Source organism: Lonchura striata, chromosome 3 (assembly GCF_046129695.1).
Source record: "Lonchura striata isolate bLonStr1 chromosome 3, bLonStr1.mat, whole genome shotgun sequence".
Lineage (NCBI taxonomy): Eukaryota > Metazoa > Chordata > Aves > Passeriformes > Estrildidae > Lonchura > Lonchura striata.
Window position 1 is genome coordinate 10,460,300 of NC_134605.1, and position 22,108 is coordinate 10,482,407.

The following is a 22,108-nucleotide window of genomic DNA, read 5'->3' on the forward strand; positions in this document are numbered from 1 at the left end:
TGAAAAACAGAATTATTGTCTTAACTGGATTAGAAGTGATCAGAAAAGAGAATAAAATACATGTATTAAAAGCTTTCACTTCATTTCTAGGAAAGTGTAGGGTTTGCCTATTTTCCCAGTTCTCATAGTAAAACAAAATTAATTAAATTGTAAATCAAAAAGGCTGTGATGGAAACTGTCTGGTCTCCTAATAAAACTTTCTCTTTAAGGTGTATGTTTATTTTATTCTCCTTTTTTTTTTTTCTCTTTTGACTTGGAACCGATAGACAGAAATTAGTTCCAGCTTAATTCCATCTAATTTCTGTCACCATTTTCCCTGAAGTGTAGAGGGAGTTTCACAAATGCTGTATTAGGCAAATTTGTGAAGTAGTACCTATGAACTTCCTTTTTGGTGTCTGTTAAATAAGACTGTTTATGCTCAGAATTATTTGTGCTTCTTTCCAGTATGTTGTTTAAGTTTTAAGTTGCAATGTTTTAGTTTTAATGGTTTAGTTTTTCAAATTCTTTTCTCAGCTCATGACTCTGGATTTTCATAATTTTCTTTCCCAAGGATTTTGAGAATAATTAGACTGTGGTCACCACTGCTTAGTGGATCAAGTATACTTGTACCTACTAGTAGATATTACAGAGGATTGCATGGAAAAAAATACATTTTTTCAGTTGTTCTAGGAAGCAATGATTTATTTTTAGAGATTTTTGAAAGCATTGTTATTCTTTATGACCCAATCTGCTCTTTCTGCACTTTTATTGAATTTAATTTATTTATTTCTTATTATGTAGCTGTTTTGCTAATGGCTGTCATGTCACAACCTGTTTTATTGTGCGGCGTTATGTCTAATGGGCCTTCTCTTTTAAACTTCTGACCTAAACCATATAAATACATTTTTCTCCTTTTCAGGTAAATTATAACTTACTCTATATTTACTTTTTATACTACTGGATTTTTCAGCAGATAATTTTTTCCTGGGTTTTGAATTCTGCTAGACCTGACTGCTTCTTCTTTCTTAAAGCAGTCTTAGTTAAAAAATTATCATGACTTCCTATAGAAAATCTTGCTAATTACAGTTATTACTTTACTTTTGCCCTCAAGTGATGACCAAGATCATGAGCTAATAGCATAAGATGTTACATGTATGCTACTGTCCCAACGTAAAAAACTGCTGTATGTGTGTAATTCTCAGCACAGGAGCACTATTTATGTGAAGAGTATTCACAGGGTTTTTCTAGAGGTTCTGGTAGTAGATGAGTCTTGTTCTCTCTTTTACTCTGTGTAAGACTACCAGAAATATGAGAAAATAGAGTCTGACTATAAAGGAAGAAGGGGACTTACTAAATTCAAAGTGGAGTCAAAATCACAAAGTTAATTAGACAAAATAATTTCCTTTTCTTTTCAAACTTCCAGATTGTTGGTGGTTTTATATTTATACTATTTTTAGTTCTGAAAATTGGATAATTTTCTTAGCATTTGTCCTAAGTGAGGTAAATTTCTTTTATCTCACTTTGATCATGATCTCAATGTCTCCATAGCCTTAAGATGAGGAATTTTAGAGAGGATGAGTATGTGCATGCTTTTCCAAGTCTCTCAGCTTTGTGTTTTGCTCATAGATAATGATGACAGAAGGCTTCTCTGTACACTTGATCTCACAAGGAGAGGTTAATAGAAAGTGAAAATGAGGGGTGTAGCTTGTTGCGCATGAGCTACGATGTCTTTGTTAGGAGCTTTGGTCAGGAGACACTTGCACAGCAAAACAGATTATGAGCTATACCACTTAGCCTGAGTGCCAGGTATTCCCTGACCCTTCCCTTTGCATAGGTCACAGCTCTCTTATTAGCTTTATAGTTTGGGAATGACTGCAGCTACACACACAGCTGCACTGCTACCAAACAGCCAAAGATTCTCCTCTTCTGCCCAAGAACAAAATGATGTCTTGGAAAGGTGCTGTGCATAAAGGTCACTTCTTCCATGACTTCTATGCCCTGAGAATTAACTCAAGCCAGCAAGGTCAATCTGATTATCTTTGGATGCAGGCATAATAATTACAAGCAAACTGTGACCAGCTACACTAGTATGAATCACTAGCTCTCACACTGGCGTGTGATTCCTCATGAGTTTATGTGATGAAAAGATTTTGTGTTGCTGATAAAGTTTGCATGATTGATTTTTGATGCTGACCACTTCACCAGGAGCAAAAGTACTATCTGACTTCTATGCAATACCAGTAGCTGGCTCCTGAGACATTGTAGCTGATGATTTGGTTCTACAAAGCTGCAACTAAGAGAAAAGTCTTGCAAGAACTTTTTCCAAAGAGTTGCACTTTTCAATAGCTGCATGAAGTAAAATTACAAGTGTGTTAGATTAAAGTGTTACCTGTGATGGAGCTAAGGAGGGATGTAAAATTTTGACAAATCAAATTGGAAATTCAGCAAAGTGACTGGTACGTGAGAGTGAGGGTGATATTACTGTTGGTTAGCAGTAATTTCTCTCTGTAAGGTGTCAGGAAAACATTCTCAAATCCTTTCCATTAAAGTGACTGACTGTGAGGAAGCTATTGAGGGATCTGTGTTTGGGCCTCTCCTCTCTGGCTGGCAGGTCTGAACTGGGCTAGATTTTTAACTGGAATGGTTGGCTGCATATCAGCAGAAGTGCTGTGTACTTTTTCTTTCAAAGGGCTCAAAGACTGCCTGTCCTTGACAAGTTTTTTGAAGTCCATTGCTTGTCTCTGCTGATACTTCTGAATCTCAGGAAGACTTTGCAATTCAAAGGAGCTAAAGCCATGATCAGTCTTCTAGCTCTACATTTGTTGAGACTGTTTTGTATGGCAGGTTTAGCAAAGTGGCATTCAGCCTCTAATGCAGCCCCTATTGTACCTGTTTTGTTTCTCAGAGCTATGTCTGGATATTTCTTTCATCTTCAAAATCATGTTTATAAGCAGATTGAGTGAGGCAGGGGCTGGCTCCTGCAGAGAAGTGCAATACAGAACCACAAAATCATTTAAGTTGAGGGGACTTTTTGGAGTAATTTATTCCAAATCTCTGCTAAAAGCAGGACCAACTTATGTTTGATAAGGTTGCTCTGGGTGTTTTCTGTTTGAGTAGTGTGCATTTTTCTACAGATGGACAGTCCACAGCTTTCCAAATTCTACAGCCTGTTCCAATCTTTGATCATCCTCATTATATGAAAAAGTAAAAACACCCAAACACACCTGCCCTGACCTCTTACTGTGTCTTGTTATAATTTGTCTTTTGCCTCTCATCCTTTCACAATGAGCCTCTGAGAAAAGTCTTGGGCCTGTCTTCTCTGTATCCTTGCATAAGGCAGAGGAACAGTTAAGTTCTTTTCACACTTGCTCTCAGACTGAACAAACCCTGTCCTTTCAGCTTGTATGCAAGGTACTCCAACCACTGCCCAGCCTGGTGTCCTTCCACTGGATTCACTCTGGTGTGCTGCAATGTCTTTCATTTACTGACATGTCCACAACTGGATACAGTAGTCTGGATGTGGTCTTACACATGATCACTGGAGGGAATCATCTCCTTGGAGCCCCTGCCCACCTTTTTTCTAACCTAGTCCCAGTGCAAGTTCGTCCTTATCATTTCAAGGGTGCATTGGTGGCCAGTGTTCAGTTTGTAATCCATCTCACTCAGTACTGTTCTTCAAAGCTGATTTATATGTCTGGGATACCAACGGCAGCTCCCTTTGCTACCAACCGCAGGCTCACTGGGAGTATACCCCATCCTACTGCCCAGGTCATTAATAACATTTTTAATCAGAGTTGGTCCCTCTGTCAGTCTCAGAGAGATACCACAGTCTGCTAGTGGGACTGTGGAATAATCTTTCTTGCTGCTCTTATCTTCCAGATTCAGGCTAAGCTTTGGCTTTCCTAGTTCCAACCTTACATGCTTAGGTAGATGAAAATGAGAATTGTGTTAATAGAGAAAGGCATTAATGAAATTCTATAACCCAAATTCTGAAAAGCAAGCATGCTTTTAAGAATTAAACTGAAACTTGCTTAGGTTTAGGGCTGTGATACAAAGATCTGGTTCTGTTGAGAGGTGTCTATTGAGATACCTGTCAGAATAATATGATCTTTGTTCATTTTTGGTTCCAAGTAATAATATATTTTCCAAGGACAGATTAAAAATCATAATGATTAAAAATTCTTTTCTGAAAGTGGTTCTAGAATTCTGTGTAAAGCAAACAATTTATCTGTTGATTTTATAAACCTGTGCTCAGTACCTGTGCTCAGATTTATGCAGGACTTAGTTTTTTTTTTTTTTTTCTGTTTCCGCCATGCAGAAGAGTTGAAACTGAGCAGTGGTCCCTCACTAGTCCCCTGTCTTTAGCTGCACTCAGGAATTCAAAATGTCAGTCCAGGTCAACACATAAAGCACAGGCATCATTCAGTGCCTGCTTTAAAACTACGCCAAGATGAGTAAATTGGAGGAGGGTTGTGCTGAGTAGTGACCCTGGGTCAGACACTGTGCCCTCTCTCTGGCTCCCAGGTCTGGCAGGTTTGCTGGCTTGCTGCTGTGCTAATGCTTCTGGAATGCTTTCTTCACACCAGCACAGTGTGCTCCATATTAATTCTCACTAGTGAAGAAAAGCAGGGACTTGTCCAATGGCAGCCTTTTCCAACTTTTCTCATCTGCATTGGTGCCATGATCAGTCCTTCACCTGTATTGTGGAGTCCTTAGCTGTAAATAGGTCTAACTTATGGAAATAGGAAAAGTTGTGGTCCCAAAGAAACAAATAAAGAAAATCCTTTTGTCTCAGGAACAAGAAGTCAGTGTGCAGTGAGGAATAGAACCCACATTCCCCATGGCATCCAAGCACAGAGTTCTTTCATCAGTTGGGGTGTTTCCTGTATTTCCTGTTAAGGAAATATGATCCAATTACAAACACTGTAATAGTAATTTTTCAGTAAACTAAATATGTCAGTTTGTCAATAATATAGATAAGAATTTATACTAAATCTGCAGTTTTTATTTCACTTAATAAGGTTTTTACATAAAGACATAAATGTCTTTTTGTGAAATATTTTAAAAATCCAGTTCATCCCCAAAGTGTTTAGTGTTCTATATGTGCCAATTTACAGTCTCAGCCTACTTGTGTTTGAGTCAGTTAGGATAAAGACTCTTGCAGTAAAAACATTTGGAAACTTCTGCAGTGAAAAATTTAAGTAAAATGTATTCTATTAGAGAATTGGCACATTAGTCTCAAAAAGCATATACAAAACCAATTATTTTCTTACAAGATTTAGAAGAACAAGGATGAAATGTATGAATGTGAGAATCAATGTATGCTGGAAAAATTTGAAATTGAGTTCACCAACCAATTAAAAAGACCTTAATCAGGTCTGACATTTCATTTCCTTATTATCTTGCTACATTCCTCTGAAAAATGAATCGATAGATAAAGTACTGTTTTCTTATTCTCAAAAAAAAAGCTAAACAGTCATGTTCATTGTCTTTTCTTTTTAGATACATTAGTACCAAAGTCAGTTGTCAAAAAAAATCAAATTTAATTTTCCTACATTCTGGATAACTGATACAATGTATTTAGCATGTTGTATGTAAACAGCATTAACCTGAAAATAAAAAAAAATAATTTTATTGATCTTATTCATAACTCCCTTAATCCTGTTTTTTAAAATAACTTTCTCTCATTGTTGTGTATTTGATCTCTCCTTCAAAATATTTTTTTTTTTCTGTTTGAAAATGTATAGATTGAGCTGAAAAGTGGAATATTAAACATATTCTTAAGAACTGGCATTGTCTTTACCCAAGTGGACCTCTGGTTGGGACTGTCTTACTGTGATGGAAAGTGGAATGAAGTCACCGTGAGCAAGGAGGGCTCTGTGATTTCCGCCACTATGAATGAGCTGAGAGAGCAGGCGCTCGAACCGCGAGTTCAGCAGCTGCAAGTAAACTCACCTGTCTACGTAGGAGGAATCCCACCTGAGATTCAGGGTTTTTATAGAGAACTGGGGTTAGAACAAGGTAAGATGACACCAGAAGAACATACCTTTTTGAAAACTGGTGTCGTGCCCCAGGTGGACATTCTGCTGCTGATATTCTAAATTCATGGATGTGTAACGTGAATTTTTCCTCCCACCCATTATGATTCTACCAGTTATCCCTACCCATCTAGCTTTACTTATACCTGATCTTTTTGTAATGCTATAAAAATTCTTCCAGTGATACCTGAGGCAGTCTGACTGATAAGAGAGGACCTGGAGCCTAGGAAATGGTAGAGTGAGATGTCCAACCAGATCTTCATCCAAGAACAGCAGTTCAGAGAAACCTGTTTTACTTGATCTGCTTGTGCCACTGTCAGATCTGGAATACAAAACCAGTGGGAGACAGTAAACATAGCTTAAATCACTGTAATGAACCTGGATGCCTGGATGCAGTCCCATGGAAAAGCAGCTAAGAGTTTCTTAGTCTTTTTTGGGCAATACTGATTCTTATCCAATTGCCATGATGTTTTCCTCATTATCAGAAGGAAGGAAGACAATCATGTATTTGGCTATATGTCACTGTGACCCTTCTATTCTGGAACAGGTCAAATTTTTAGGGAAAAGAGGGAAGCATTAATTGCATGCAGATACTCATGGCCTTCACAAAAGGATCTACTGTAGGCAGCTTAGTTGAAAAGTGTCTACTAAACTGGCTCTGTTTCGGTGTATTTTCATGACTTCTGAAACTGTTCATCAGTCATGGGGTATTTTTCAGCTAATGTGGACAAATGTGTATCAGTCAGTAAGTTATTAGTGGGGATTCCAGTAAGTGGCTTTGAAAGCATGAAATGTGTACACTGAATGTGCACATTCAAGTGAGCTGTATTGGAGCCTTTTGATTTCACTTCGGAATAGTTCAAGAGTATTTTTTTAAGTATTCTTCCAGCTCTAGGTATCACATATAATATAATCTTCCTTCAGGTTCTGTGTGCATAATATTTATGGCCCAAAAGGGCTGGCTAGTCATACCCTGTCAGTGTTGCCTCGTAGCAGATGGTGTAGCCTTGTGAGTGGATGCATTTGCAACTCCTGCAGCAAAGAGATCTGTGAACAGAGAATCTAGGACAAAATTACATATAAAGTGAATGTCTGAAGTGCATATCAAGGCACATCAATAAATATTTCTTTCCCAGCAAACCTCCTCAGTGCACCACAAAATAAGATGGTGGCTGTGAATTTATATTTAGAGTGTCTGAAGATAAATATTATCTTATGTGCTCCTAAAATGTAGGTTCAGGTGAGCAAGATTAGATATTATAGCTTAAAATATACTTTTGTTTAGGATTAAAATGATGTAGTGGTAAGATAATAGAATGTAGAGATCTTTCAATTTAATAAATATTTAGAAAAGGTTTTCTCAATCTGTGCCTGTGTGATAGATAATTTTTCAATAAAGGAATGTTGTTTTGCCCACAGCAAATAAGTGATAAATATTATTCTCCTCCTGATTCATCTCTATGCAAGTAACAGCTTTAAGACATTTTAGCTGGAGTCTGTAAACCTTTGCACGACTCATTGCATGCCCTCCTGGGAGGTTCAAAAGGAAGCTTCCTGGCAGAAATATTTGTGAAAATTTGTACTATCTTTACTTATTCTGCAGCTACTTGAGAATAGACAGGATTGCTTGGCTGGTGTCAGTGAGAAATCTTCAAATAATGATAAATGTAGCTAAAAAGATACTAAAAATGATGTATTAAATAGATTGTAGAGAATGCATCTCACTGCAAATCAAACAACTTCATTTTATCATATGATTAGGATGCCTGGGCAGACTGGGACTAATTCTTCTGTCACAGACTAAGAAACTGAGCTAGTCACTGGACTAGGAGTTGAGATAAAATAAGGATGTATTCATTTCATGGAGCAGTTTAGCCAAATCCCCTGTGTTGTGGAGAGAAAGGTGTTTTAGAGAAGGATTCAAAATGGGTGTCCATCCTCAGTACCCCTTTTTGGATGAACTGTGTATGGACGTGAGATTCTCAGTTTAGGTGTCTAGGGACAAATACTACTCTGATCTGTGATCTGGTAATAAAGGCAATAAAAGTATGTAAGATATAAATAAGACAGAAATACTTTAGCTTTCACAAAGCTAAAGAGAAGCCTCAATCTGTGAGAGGTGGATTTTTAATTCACAAAGTTAATTCTTAAATGAATTGAAGTCTTCAGTTTGGTTACTCTTTACTCTGGTTTTGTATTAAGCATTACTCAGATTTGAGACACATTTTATATCAATTTATTAATTTTTAGTACATATGAAAGTTTTAACAACTTCATCTGGAATTTTGTAATTATAAGTGCAAGTAACTGATTTAATATAAATTTCGATAGGAATGTCACACATGCAGAGAAATATATGGATATAAAGAAATAAATGTAAAATGAAGCTTCTTAAATTTCTTATAATAAACGAGTAGTTTGGGGTTATGTTTCTGGAGTGTGTTTATAGACAGTGCATGAGTTATGTCCCTGTTAGACAAAACTGATCTGATCTCCTGAAGTTAATTGTAATTTTAATCTAGATATTCTTTTCAGTTTGAGGAAGTATGTATATCTAACAAAATAGTAGGAAGCAGCAGAAAACTGATTTTAAAAGTCAAAGAATCACTTTTATGGTAATAATTTCAAAGTGAGAAGTGATGAAAGAGAAAATGGAAAGGTATTTCCTTGTGGGATGGAATTGCTAACAGTGAAAGTGTAGATCAGTAAGGCAGGAATTTACCAGCTTAGTGTCTTGCAAGTGGAGACAGAATGTCATGTTGGAAGTCAGCATTTTCACATTACAGTCTTTTATGTTGAAAATATAGAATTGAAAGGAACAGAAGTGTTTCTTAATGGCTGAAGCTCTTTATGTGGTACTAATCCCTTACTGTTTGCTAGGTTTCGGTGGTTGCATGAAGGATGTTAAATTTACACGAGGTGCTGTCGTTAACTTGGCATCTGTGTCCAGCAGTGCTGTCAGAGTCAATCTGGATGGATGCCTATCAACTGACAGTGCTGTTAACTGCAGGGGAAATGACTCCATCCTTGTGTACCGAGGAAAAGAGCAGAGTGTTTATGAGAGTGCTCTACAACCGTTTACAGGTAGTGCTTTGGTTTCTTAAACAAAATACATCATTTTCATTCCATTCTTTACTAATGTATTACTGTGTTCAGTATTTTTTTTTTTAATATTTTACCTCCTCTGTCCTTTCTGATGTCCTTTGAAGAATACCTCTATAGGGTGGTTGCCTTAAATGAAGGAGGATCGGTATCTAGTGCGTGGACCCTCGCTCGAACAAGAGAATCAGGTAAATAAAATTTTAAGGTTTACTAGTTTTTATTTTTCATAAGATATTTGCTGTCAGGTTGAAGGTGTTCAAGAACTGCCTGGACACAATCCCATGCCCTGTGCTCTAGAATGACCCTGCTTGAGTGGGGAGGTTGGACAAGATGACCCACTGTGATCCCTTCCAACCTGACTCACTCTGTGATTCTATAGAGATAATCCAACCAAAACAATTTTGATTAGTGAACCTTGCATTATGTTTCTGAGAGGATGAAACTGCTTAATGCTTTAAACAGGTACCAGATTACAGTCATCAGCTGTTAAGTGCTCAGGCAAATATTTTCTTCTATTTTCTTCTCATAACTCAAAGTATTTTCCAAATATTTATTAGATTATGTAATTAAGGACACTAAAGGATTGAACTGTGTTAAATGAGTGAGAGCAACCATTTATTTGTGTTCATATGTGCACATCTAACATCACATTACATGAGTAGACTGGAGTAAGTAAATTTATATTTTCCTACATAAAACTTAGTGCTACAAAATCAGATGTGGAGAAGGGTGGTACTGGAGAGCAGGTACAAGCTGTGGAAAAGGAAGAGGCCATGTATTTGCTAGGGACAAGATGGTCTTGTGAAAATTGGTTTTTTAAATGACCTGCACATGGGTGTGCTATTCAGAATGAGTGTTCTTTTAACAAGTAGTCCATAGATTGTGTGTGAAAATGTGGCAGTATTTACTGAACAGAAGCACATGGCTTGTGGAGAAGGTTTCAGGGTAGGAAGATGATACATTAAGCATCAAATTTTTCATATGTCTTATGACGAAAATTTAAAAAACTTTCTGGCCAGTGCTTTTGCAAACTTTATTTGAAGAGATTTATTTAAGATTTTGAAGATTTACAGTTCTGTGTATTTTGCTTAACTAACTTTCCCTCTTCTTGAAATTAAAGCCCAATTGCATTCCATCAGAGCAGAGCATTCTTTCGATGTCTCATCCAATGTATCACCTTAAAAAATTATGTGATACATGCATAAATATTGGACTTGCAGATGCATTCTTATAAAACCTATACTTTGTGTACCACCCAGGAGGGACAAAATGTGTGCATATTTTCATGTCAACCATCTGACAACTGTAAGGTTTGCCACAAATTTATGTTTGCAAGCTGACCACAGCACTGAGCAGTCCATGTTCCCTCGGGTTGGACAATAATTGCACTATTTAATTATTTTTGAGTTGGTTTTGTTATATCCCTTATGGAAAGACCATCTGCTGTACAGTACCTTACCTCGCCCTGTGATACACTTCATAACTAATGAAATCAATATATTGCTGTAGTAATAGGAGCCTTTTCAGAGTATCGCATGCTTTACAGAAGAATCACAACTTCCAGGTATTTTTGTACTTTCCATGCTGGTACCCTTCTTATAAAAAACAAGGGTGTATTCATATTTAATTAAGCTAAATAGTAAAATTACCAAAAAATAGGCTATTTGATGGTGAGAAAAGCAAGTGATCATCAGCAGGGCGAGGGAGTCCACATGCATCTATAGCAAACTCATCATCCATCATCCTGCCATAGGGTTCCTTGGGTCTTTCCTCTGCATCCCTTGTGCAGTCATCTGTGATGAAGCTGTTACTGACCAGACCTTTCCTTGGCATAGTAATATCCAAGAAATAGTTAAAGGTTATAGGAAATTGAATTATTTCTTTTTATTAGCAACTCTGTGCATTTATGATCTTGGTTTTCCAGTTCTTTAAAATATTTCTATTTTCCTTTTTCTTTTTTTTTCTTCTTTTGTAATATGGAATGATCAGAAGCAAAGGATTTTTCAAAAAGGCCTTAAAAATCTCTTTGCCCCAAGAAGGGTGCACGGTGTTGTGGAAATAAAATATGTATGTGGAAAATAAATGGAAGAGATTTAATTTTTTGAAGGACTTCTATAAAAGAGAATGGAGATTTTTTAGTAACATTTCATAGTTGTGGCATTCTGTGGCTTAGATACCCAACTGATAAATATCAAACTCTACTCTGTTGCAGTACTGCCTTGCTTCATTCTATTGTGTTATTATAATGCCTGTGCTTGTTAGCTACATACAATCCACCTCCTCTCTTTGTGAGTGATGCTTAAATATGCTTGATACATGAAATGTTTTTGGAAAATTGCAACAAGACAAGAAGGAATGTTATGTAGATGGAGTTTTGATGGTTTTGAAATATAGCTTAAACTGAATAGCTCAAGATGTGCAGTCATATTAAATCAATGCTGAAAAGTTACAACTCTAATAAATTGTATTTATGCTAATGGTTGAGTCTGATTTACTGCAGCCATTAAAAGTGAAGAATAGGGGCAATAGTCTCCTTAGAACTGCCATTTTCTCTATTTTCTATTTTATCCTTCTACAGTTCCACAAAAAGTGCCAACTCCCTCAAGAGCTCACAGTATAAATGGTTACAGCATTGAGGTCACCTGGGACAAACCAGCTGGGGTCATAGGTGTAATTGAGAAGTACATTTTGAAAGCATATGAAGCGGATGGTCCCACTGTACCCATCACCAGTGCTGAGCTTGCTGACGCTGGTATGCTCACAGGTAAATGTTGTTAAGTACCATCTTTTAGGCATATCTAATAACACAGGATGCTTATCCCTCCTTTTGTTGGTCTATAAAATACTACTTGTCTGTTTTTGTGTATGCACAGCATAGATAACGTCGGAAAGGTAATTATTTCTGTCAGCATCCCTGTAGCGATGTACTGATTTCAAAGAACAATAGAAATTAAGATACAGCACTAATACTGAAAAGCAGTTTCCAAACTACTTATGATCTGGGGGAGAAATGCTTTTTTTGTTTGCTTATATTTGCTTAGTATATATGATTTTTTCTAACCCCTTTTCCTATTGTTCCATCCAGTTCCACTAAATTATTGTGTGGGTCCCCTATGATACTGGTTGACCTGATGTATGAAAGCACTTGATATAGCTGCCTAATTTTGATCATATAAACCTAACTGATTTCAGTGGGAATTAGCATACATTTGTGTTAATCAGATGCTGTGGTTGATGCTACTGGGGTGTGGAGGTAGGTTATTATGGAATTAAGAAATTCATGGCTTTGGGTATATGGGGTGAGAATGTTATAGAGAAAATTTTGGGACATTTCTTCCTGCCAGGATAGCATGGATCTGTCTTTTTGCTCTCTGTGAGCAAACTGCCTTTTCTGGCTGCTACAAAGTTCCCTGGGAAGGAAGCACACTACAGACAAGAAGCTGGATTATGTTATGTGATGACTAAATGGGGTAATAGTGCAGACCAATAGAATCATTTTTATGATTTCCTCATCAATTCTGTAATTCATAACAATTCAAAAGGTGGTAATGACTCAATGCTCTAAGCTGGTGTTTTGATTCGGCTCAGATTTGGGCAGTACAACAGTTTTGGAAAGTGTGTTAACCCTCAGGTAGTGTATTATTTCCTGAAGCCCAGGAAATAGTTTTTCAGTAAGTATATATGGTTCATGTTTTTTCTCTGCTATAACCTATGTATACATTACCAAGGGAAAAATAGCACATATTTTATTTTCTCTGGTTTGAAATATCTTAACTATTTGTGAGAAGTGAATTTACCAGAACTGCATGGGCTTTCTACCCTTACTGTGCTTTCTTTAATGACCTTGTTGTTGCAATATTCTTTGTCTATGGTACAAGACAATGCAGATTATACTGGTAGAAAATAAAGACCAAGACACATAGATTAGGTGGTTTACTCACAGCTGATGGTCGGAACCAAAATGTTGTTTAACTTGTTTGGCATTGTGCCATCACTGTCTGCCAGGATTATGAAAATGTCTGCAGCAGGCTGGACAGGTAAGAGGTTATCTGCCTGCAGCTTACAGGAGGTAGAAGAAGCAACATACCTTTACATTAAATGAAGAGAGTAAATGGATCCTGGTTCTTTAGCCTACTACAGCAGATAAAATCATCAAGGTTGAAAGAGACATATCATCAACCCAACAACACCACTGTAACCCCTAAACCACATCACCTATCACCAGATCCAGACATCCCTTGAACACCTCCAGGAATGGTGATTCCACCACCTCCCTGGGCAGACCATTCCAATGCCTGTCCACCCAAACAATGAAACTTGTTTCTAATATCTAATCTGAATTTCCTTTGTCTCAGTTTGAGGTAATCTCCTCTTGTTCACTCACTGTAGGCACAGAAGAAGAGACCATCCCTGACCTCACATCAACCTTCCATCAGGGAGTTTTAGAGAGCTGTCAAATAAATAAAATTTAAAAATTATAGAATCATAGGTAGCATGTTGGAAGGGAGATCAAGGATCATCTGATCCAATCTTTCTTGGCAAAAGCACAGTCTAGACAAGATGGCCCAGCACCCTTTCCGGCTGAATCTTAAAGAATCCAGAGCTGGGGAATCCACCACTTCTTGGGAATTATTACAGTGGTTGATTGTGCTCATTGTGAAATTTTTTGTCTTGTGTCCAGTTGGATTCTCCCCAGGAGTAACTTGTGCCTATTACCTCTGTCTTTTCCATGTGACTTGTTGCAAAAAGGGTCTTTCCATCTTCCTTGTAGTCACCCTTTAAATACTGGAACGTGGTGATAAGATCTCTACTGATCCTTCTTTTCTCAAGGCTGAACAAACCAAATTTTCTCAGTCTTTCCTTCTTTGACAGGCTACCCAATCCTCTGATCATTTTTGTCACCCTTCTCTGGACTCTCTCCAGCCTGTTCACTTCTTTTTTGCACAGCAGGGACCAAAATCGTACACAGTGTTCTAGGTATACTCTGACAACCACTGAGTAGAGGGGAATAATGACTTCTTTGTCTCTGCTGGAGATGTCCTTGTTGATGAACTCCAGCATGCTGTTGTCTTTGTTTTCCACAGCAGCACACAGGCCACTCGTATGACCCGAAAAACATTAAGAATGTTTGTATTCAAATACTGATCTATGTGACCATGTCAGAATATGACCCTGAGAAGAGCTCAGTTGGTTGGAGCATGGTGTTAATGCTCCAGCCAATGTTTTGGGATAAGTCTCTCTACAGGCCATTCATCTAAGAGCTGGACTCCATGAGTCTTTTGGGTCTCTTCCAACTCAGAATATTCTGTGATTCTCTAGATGCTCAGGAAGAAAGTGTAAGAAATGTGTTAAGCATAGAATGAGTCTTCCTGTTAGTACAAATTCAGCTGGTTAGTTGTGGAGTATTTCAGCTGAAAGCTGCATCAGGACCACCCTGCTTAATGGTCTATAGTAGAATTATCTTTATTTTTCAATATATTTATTGTTTCTGTAACTGCTGTAGGAGTAATTGTTCCAATTCAGTTTTGTGTGTTCAAGATGTGCTTCCTCTTGTTATTTATAACTCCAGCCCAATAGTTTAATTATCTATTTTCAAGTTTTAGCATTGTATGAAATATATAATTCATATCCTCATGGTGAGGTCAGAGCTGAGACAAGTGTAAATTAAATCACCGATCCAAAGTAATTTTACTTCAGTCCTATTGATTTAGTGAGGCCTACACAGGTGAGCAAGTAAGGGGATATTGAGAACTAGTTACCCACAAATATGAGACTCCCAGGAGAAGGTGTATCTTTCCCTGATAAATCAAAAATTAACATAAACATAGAACCCTACAGAAGGTGCTGTCTTTGCTTACTTTTCTTTTCAGTTTGCTGTGAATGAAAAATTTTGCTTGTTTTCTCCCTAATTTCAGGGGCATTTCTTTAGAAATTTTTTGTTGCATTCCATGAGAAAATGCTGCAGTAACCCAAACAGCCAGGCTTGCTAATGCAACAGCAGAAAGGTACCGCAGCTCTCTGTGAGAGCACTGATGAAGAAACAATGGTATTTTTCCATGCCCTCCTTGAAATTTTAATTCCCTGTCAAGCCTAGCCACTGCTTATCTGCTGCTTGAAATGTATCTGAGGGCACTGACAACCCTTCTTCTTATTTTTTTCCTTGAAGCTTTTTAGGCCTATCTGTTGTGTTTCAGTTTATACTTACACTGTAAATTCTTTTGAACAATTAGAGTAGGGTCCTGAGTCATAACTGGAGAACAGTAGCAAAAAGTTAAGAGCATTACCCATTTCTCAGTAGGCTGTACTGTGTGTGTCACATTCAGAAGAACCTCTTGTACCCTTGTCAAGAAGAAGAAAAGCTGAGCTAAATATTAAAATAGGTCTTTAAATGACCATAATCCCGCAGTCTCAGGGGCCTATTTCTGACTCCTCAGAAAGCAAAATCCTTCAAAATCTGACCCTTGTAATCTTCCAAAATGTCAAACTGTTTTTTTCAGTTTCATCCAAGAAAGGAATATGCATCAGATTTAAATCCTTTAAATGAGGTTCTGACTGTTGAACCAGGAGTTTATTGGGTAAGGTGATATATTTCAACATAGTGTTCACTATCTGTATTCTAGGATGAGAGTATAAAGTTGGAGTATAAGTTTTTGGGATTTGAAAAGTAACATGCTTGCCCATCTTGCCTTCAGAGAAGCATGTAATAACATTTATGCAGAGTAATAAAGGAAGTACAGAGGCATTGCATGTAAGAATTTTTTTCCTAAAGCCTCAATTGCTTTCTTCTGCATTCCAGTGCATCCCACAGGCTGACACCAAAATTTGGAATAAAATTTAGAATCAGTATTTTAAAAAATGGAAGAAGCTTTAGAACACACCATTTTGGTGTGGTTTGTGATCAGGTTTTGCTTCTACTTTCCTTTGGAATCCAGAAGATCACAGAGTCATCTGGGTTTGAAGGATTATCTAGTCCAGTCCCCCAGCCCAGGTTGACTGGAGCAGGTTTCCCAGAACTACATCCAGTTGAGTTTTAAATATCTCCATTAATGGAGATACTTCTCTATGAGAAGCCTGTTCCAGGTTTGGTCACCCTCACAGTAAAAAGTGATTTCCTGTGTTCAGTTGGATTTTAATTTTCTCCCCAGGGAAGTGGTCACAAAACCAAACCTGCCAGAGTTCAAGAAGCATTTGGGCTCTTGGACACATGGTATTATTCTTAGGATTGTCCTCTGCAGAGGCAGGAGCTGGACACACTGATCACAGAATCATTTAGGTTGGAAAAGACCTCTAAGATCATCATGACCCATGATCCCTGTGGGTCCTTTGAAACTCAGGATATTCTCTGATCCTGTGATTTGTGCATTTCAATTTGTGTCCATTGACTCTTGTCTTGTCACTGGGCACTACTTAGAATAGCTGGGTGCTGCTTTGTTCTCTCCCATAATGTATTTATACATTTTGATAGATCACCCTGAGCCTTGTCTTTCCTGAGATGATCAGTCCCAGCTCTCTCACTCTCTCTCAGAAGAGATCTCCTCCAGTCTTTTTACCATCTTAGTGGCCCTTTTTGTCCAGACTTGCTGAGGCTGCACACATCCCCCATCATCAAAGTCATTGATAAAAGTGTTGAACAGTATCCCAGAATCCTGGGATACACCCCAGCTGTCTTGCCTCTGTGTTTTGTGCCACTGATCACAATTCTCTGATGCTTCTTTTGTCAAGCATGTGCAGAATCCCCATTTTAGAATTCAGATTTCTCTCACTGTAGGATTCAGGAGCCTCTAAACTGTGTGCTCTAATGACACCTACAAATAATAACGAAAGAAAATATGCTGCAAAAGAATTCACACAAAATTGGTATTTATTCCTCTTAAAGATTTCTTTTTCAAATCTGTATGATTTTGCAGCTCATCCCACCTCTCTCATTGCTGCAATAGCCGAGGGCTGATGTTGTGGCTGCACACGTGGTAATGAGAAAATTGTTGTTGACAGCTGCCATTCCCTCCTTCCTGTGACACGTGTTTGTAATTACTTTTCACCTTTTAGTCTTTTATGCTCAGCAGATGAGTATCTCAGGAAAAGTTAATTTAATGATTTAATATGGTTAATCAAAATGTCTGAGCTGTGCTGTGGTTTTGAAAGCTCTCTAGCTGGAAAGTCTCTTAGAAGAGGAGACTGCCAGGGAAGAAGAAGAGGAAGAAGAGGATCAGCCAGGGCTGGGCAGTGGAGCCATAGCAGTGGGGGAAGCTCGCTGCCAGCCTGGCAAGTGCCCATGCTCTGGCAAGTGCTGTCAGCTGAGAGATTGTCCCTCTCAGGGAGAGCTCTTGCCTAAGCATCCTGTGGCTTTGGGACCGGCCTCTGCACCCTGATTGCTCCCTCTGACAGGATTTGGTGATCACTGTCTGAGATGGATATTAGAAAATGCTGTTTCTCTCAGGCTTATTTCATCTGTGTGGGATGAAATGAGCACTTTCCCACCAATGGGGAGGTTGCTGCGTGAAGCTGTTGGTGAATTGCTTGGACAATATTGTCATGCCCTTGAAATAACTTGAAAACTCTTGGTTTGCACAAATATTTTACACTCAAAGCATTCGTATACTGCGATTAATGAGATTTTAAAAATTATTTAGAAATGGATTATTGTAAGCCAACTAAGATAAATGTATATAGGGCCAGAGCACTAGGAGGACTCCCAGATCCCTGCTCCAAGCTGAGCCAAATTTCTAACATTGTAAAACTTCATATGTATATAAGAATGTTTGGCTGGAGTAGCTACTGCAACACAGGGTAGCTGATAGACCTGTCTGTGCCCATTAAGTTTCTGTGAGTTGTCAGGTGGTGCTTGAGCTCCTAGTGACTCTAAGTCAGAGTGGCAGAATGTAGGCTCCCTTCTCCTTTCATTTAGCTGGCTTTAGCAGACTACTGGCATATTTTTCAATATATGAATTTTAAAACAAATTATATTAATATTCTACAGTATTAAGATTCAAACTTGATTGAGTTTAGACCTAAATGAATCTTGTTTACAGTCCAATGCTGTTGTATAAATTTATTCCTACAAAATGTAAATTGTGTGATTAAATAAATCTGAGCATTTTATCAAAATTACAACTCTTAGATACATAACCATATTTTTAGTAATAAAAAGAAGTTAATTTCGTAGTATTTTTCAGGCTAGAAGGATTATTATGTTTTTATAGACATTAAAAAATCTGGAAAAAAGGAAACAGTATTTCTTTGTCTCTTTACAAACTTAATCATACTGCAGAAAATAAGCAATGATGAAGTTATTTGGAATGATCAAAGGTTAAACAGTGATAGATATTACAAAACCAGTACTCTCTGTGGTTCTTTAACTCTTGGTGCAAAATTGCACAGTTCAGTTAAGGTTTTCTGCAAACTGAACCAGCTGGAGAGTTCCCTGTGCTATGGGGAATGTAACAGGTTTCCTTGAGCCACTGCAAATGGAATTGCATCTTCAAAGACACTGGAGCTTGTATATGGTTTTTTCTGAAGTATTGCTGTTGGGCAGAAAAGGGTCTTTCAAGACACCTAAATGCAGTAACTAAAGTAAAACTTTTGTTTGTTCTTATAAGCCAAAGAGTTGGAATGGGTGCCCTTGTATTCAGTAACTCTTCATTTTATGACTCATAGTATACTTACTTAGAAGAGGCTTTAAAAATGCAGATGTATGTGACAGATTGATTTGTACAGGCTTTTGGTTCAGAAATTCATATGTGGAAGACACATGTACTTAAACAGTTTTTGCTGCAATCTGTCAAAAGCAAAGTCACTTGAGGACTTCCTTTTCTGATCAGTGGACTGTGATTAAGTGTACTGTGGCAATGATGCATCTCGACACACAAGTGACTTTGTTGGACAGATGTTGTATGACCTCGGGCATTCAAGTTATCTAAATAATCTGGGTTTGGGGAGGAGAGATTTGGTAATTTTTATTCTAAAAGCTTAGAGAAGAATGAAGGTAAATCTAAAAGTCAAGTGTTGTTTCAGTTGTAGTAGGTGTATTTCAAAATAGGTCCTCATGAAATAGCATGTTAGGGAGGAAACAGTGAAAAAATCTGATAAAGAAAAGTCTCTTTGGCAAAATAATACACTCAGTTTTTCTGAATATTAAAACAGAATATTAGCCCTCATACCGTAGTGGTAATTTTTTTTTTTTTTTTTTAATGAGAAGTTAGTTTTCTACTCAAAATCTGCCAGAATGCTGTGGAATATGGCTGTGTTGTCTAAATGTATGAGAACTCACTTTGAGAGGTACTGAACAAGTCCACCTTATGGAGAAGTGAAGGCAAAAAAGCTGGATATGGAATATTCTTGTATACTGTATGCATTAGAACATTGAATGGAGTGGACATAAATATGTAACTATGTCTGACTAGTCCACACAGCCATTTTACCATAAATTCATTGTTGACCCCTTTGCTATTGCCCATATCCCTGTTGTTATCCCTTCCCTGCTAGAATGAGCCTAGCGTATTCTCTCTTGCACGACTCTAAACCTTGACTTTCGATATTGCAAATAATTAAAGACAATTTAAATAAAAGTATAGACACTTAAATACAAGTTTTGCATATAAAGTGGGCTTAATGTTCTAGGTGTGTTTCCAGATCACTCTTTTAGACTGTTAACTTTACATTCATATTTAACAAATGACATTATTCAGTTTCATGGGGTCACTGTGTCAAAATGTCTGTGTTAGAACTTTAATTTATTTTCAAAGGTTCTTTGGGCAGATAGGAGTGGTGTGTTAAAATGATTTAGCATCTCCACTTCCCCATGTGGATTTTAAGGCTTTGAATGTAGTCTATGATGTAAATTTTGAGTCTAGGTGGATTCAGCTGATCTGTAGTGGCAGACTGAATGCGTGGGACCTATATCCCAAATGTGTGAGGCTGACCCGCTTCTTGAATATTGATGATGTCTCTAATCCTATCTCCTGATCAAAGTGACAATTTATCCACCTCTCTCCTGCTAGCATTAATAGAATATATGCAAGTGTGGCCAAATTTTGCTTTGTTAGCATCTTGGAAAGCTTATGGACTCTTATCAGATCAGCAATTATTGGGTATAGACAAGAGATGCCAGTCTGAGAGTGTGATAATTGAGGAGTTAGGGAAAGTTTTTTTAAAGCTGTCACCCAACTTCATTGGATCATAGGCTATTTTTTACTGCAAAATTTATTTTGCTGTTCTTTATTAATTCACATGTATCAGTGATGATCTTTGCTGTGGGACTGCTGACTTTGTATTTCAGCATAGTCAGGTGCTGAGTGTAAATTTCACTGACTGACTGAAAGTGCAGGGGAAATGAGTGGGTAATGAGAGCAGAGCAGCCAGTTCTTTAATTGAATTAAAAGCTGGGTGACACCAATGCAGACACCTGTCCAATTACAGACAGGCCAAGGTGTTTACCATTGCTGTACAAGCGATTTGAAGATGACAGAAATCTTTCCGCCCACAGATTAACATAATGAAGGAGAACAGATTACAGTGGATGCTGGCCAAACAGATAGGATGGCAGCTGAGAAAAAAGTAGTTTGCTGAAGAATGTAAATAAAATCTGTGCACTTTCTATTGCCTACCTATGCACATCTGTTTCTTTGGTGAAAAAGAAATAGTGCAAGAGTACACGTGAAAAACATTAAATAAGAAATGAAAAAATATTTTTTAAGTTGATTCCTTTGCTCAATGAATTTTTAAACAAAAACCTCCTGTAGCAAAAGGGTTTATTTGTTTGCTTTTCATTCATGCAAATTCTCTCAGCCTCTCAGAAACATACCTATGCAGTGGGAAGTCTGTTGTGCTACAGGTGCTTCATATAAAACCTCCCTACTTTGTCAAAAGTAAACAAAGTAGTCCAGTCCAAACCTTCTACACATCCTGGCATAATTTTGGATGTGTCTGATATTCTGCAGTTCTCAGTGCCTGAAGCCATTGGTAACCGTACAGGATGTCTTCCATGAGGAAATGCAAGGAGCATTAATTCACTGCTTCATAAGAAACAAATGCTACAAGTGCTAAATGGACAAATCAAACTAAATTCCTTCCTAAAGCACCTCAGAGGTATATACAATGCTATGCTCCTCTTGGCCAGGAGCTTGCAAATGTCACAGTTAGAGGATTTGGTTCCTGCTTGTATTTATTTGTGGAGGTAATTCCCAAAGCACCTTTTACATTTTCCTGGGTTTAACCCTCTATGATCTGGAAATAAGTGGAAATACTGTCTTGTGTAAAAAAGATGGTGTTTTGACTAATGGAATTTCTGTGATGCAGAATTTAGTAGCTTCCAATACTTTACAGGCACAATAATGCCTGAAGGGGGGCCATACAAGAATGTTGAAAAGAAACTTCTTGCAAATGAATGTAGTGAAAGGACAAGGGGTAATGTCTTTAATCTGGAAGAGTTTAGGTTTACATTAGATATTAGGAAGAAATTTTTTACTGTGGGCATGGTGAAGCACTGGAACAGGTTGCCCTAGAGAAGTTGTGGATGCCCCATCCCTGGAAGTGTTCAACGTCAGGCTGAATGGGACTTTGAACAATCTGGTCTAATGGGAAGTGTCCCTGCCCATGGCAGGGGGTTGGGACCAGATGATCTTTATGGTCCCTTTCAACCCAGACCATTCTAAGAAAACATTATTTCCTATTTTCTGTCTTTTTGATGGCTCTGAAAAATATTCTCCACCCATCACAAGAAAATTACAGAGACATTTCTTTGGTGGTGACCGACACAACATTCTTTTTCTCTCCTGTCACACTTAGATTGGATGTCAGTACAGCTCTCCACTGTTAACTGGGGATTTGCAAAATCAAAACTATAATCAGAGCAAACAGATGCTGGTCAACTGGTTTTATTTTAACACTACTCTGATGTAAAAGTGATTATTTCTGAATATCTCTCCATTTGTATGAGTAGAAGTGCACCCCAGAGAATTTAAATAGAAAGATCATTGCTGTGCCAACCTTTG

The 22,108-nt window shown here is 37.7% G+C and overlaps 1 protein-coding gene across 1 annotated transcript in view; it reads left to right on the forward strand.

Moving 5' to 3' along the window:
- Nucleotides 1-22,108, forward strand: part of USH2A (usherin) — a 373,252-nt gene that overhangs the window by 136,495 nt on the left and 214,649 nt on the right. The window contains exons 26-29 of the mRNA XM_031504249.2: nt 5,727-6,000; nt 8,898-9,101; nt 9,227-9,307; nt 11,698-11,883. Of these exons, the coding sequence (XP_031360109.2) occupies nt 5,727-6,000; nt 8,898-9,101; nt 9,227-9,307; nt 11,698-11,883 (745 nt within the window). The remainder of the gene's footprint in view (nt 1-5,726; nt 6,001-8,897; nt 9,102-9,226; nt 9,308-11,697; nt 11,884-22,108) is intronic.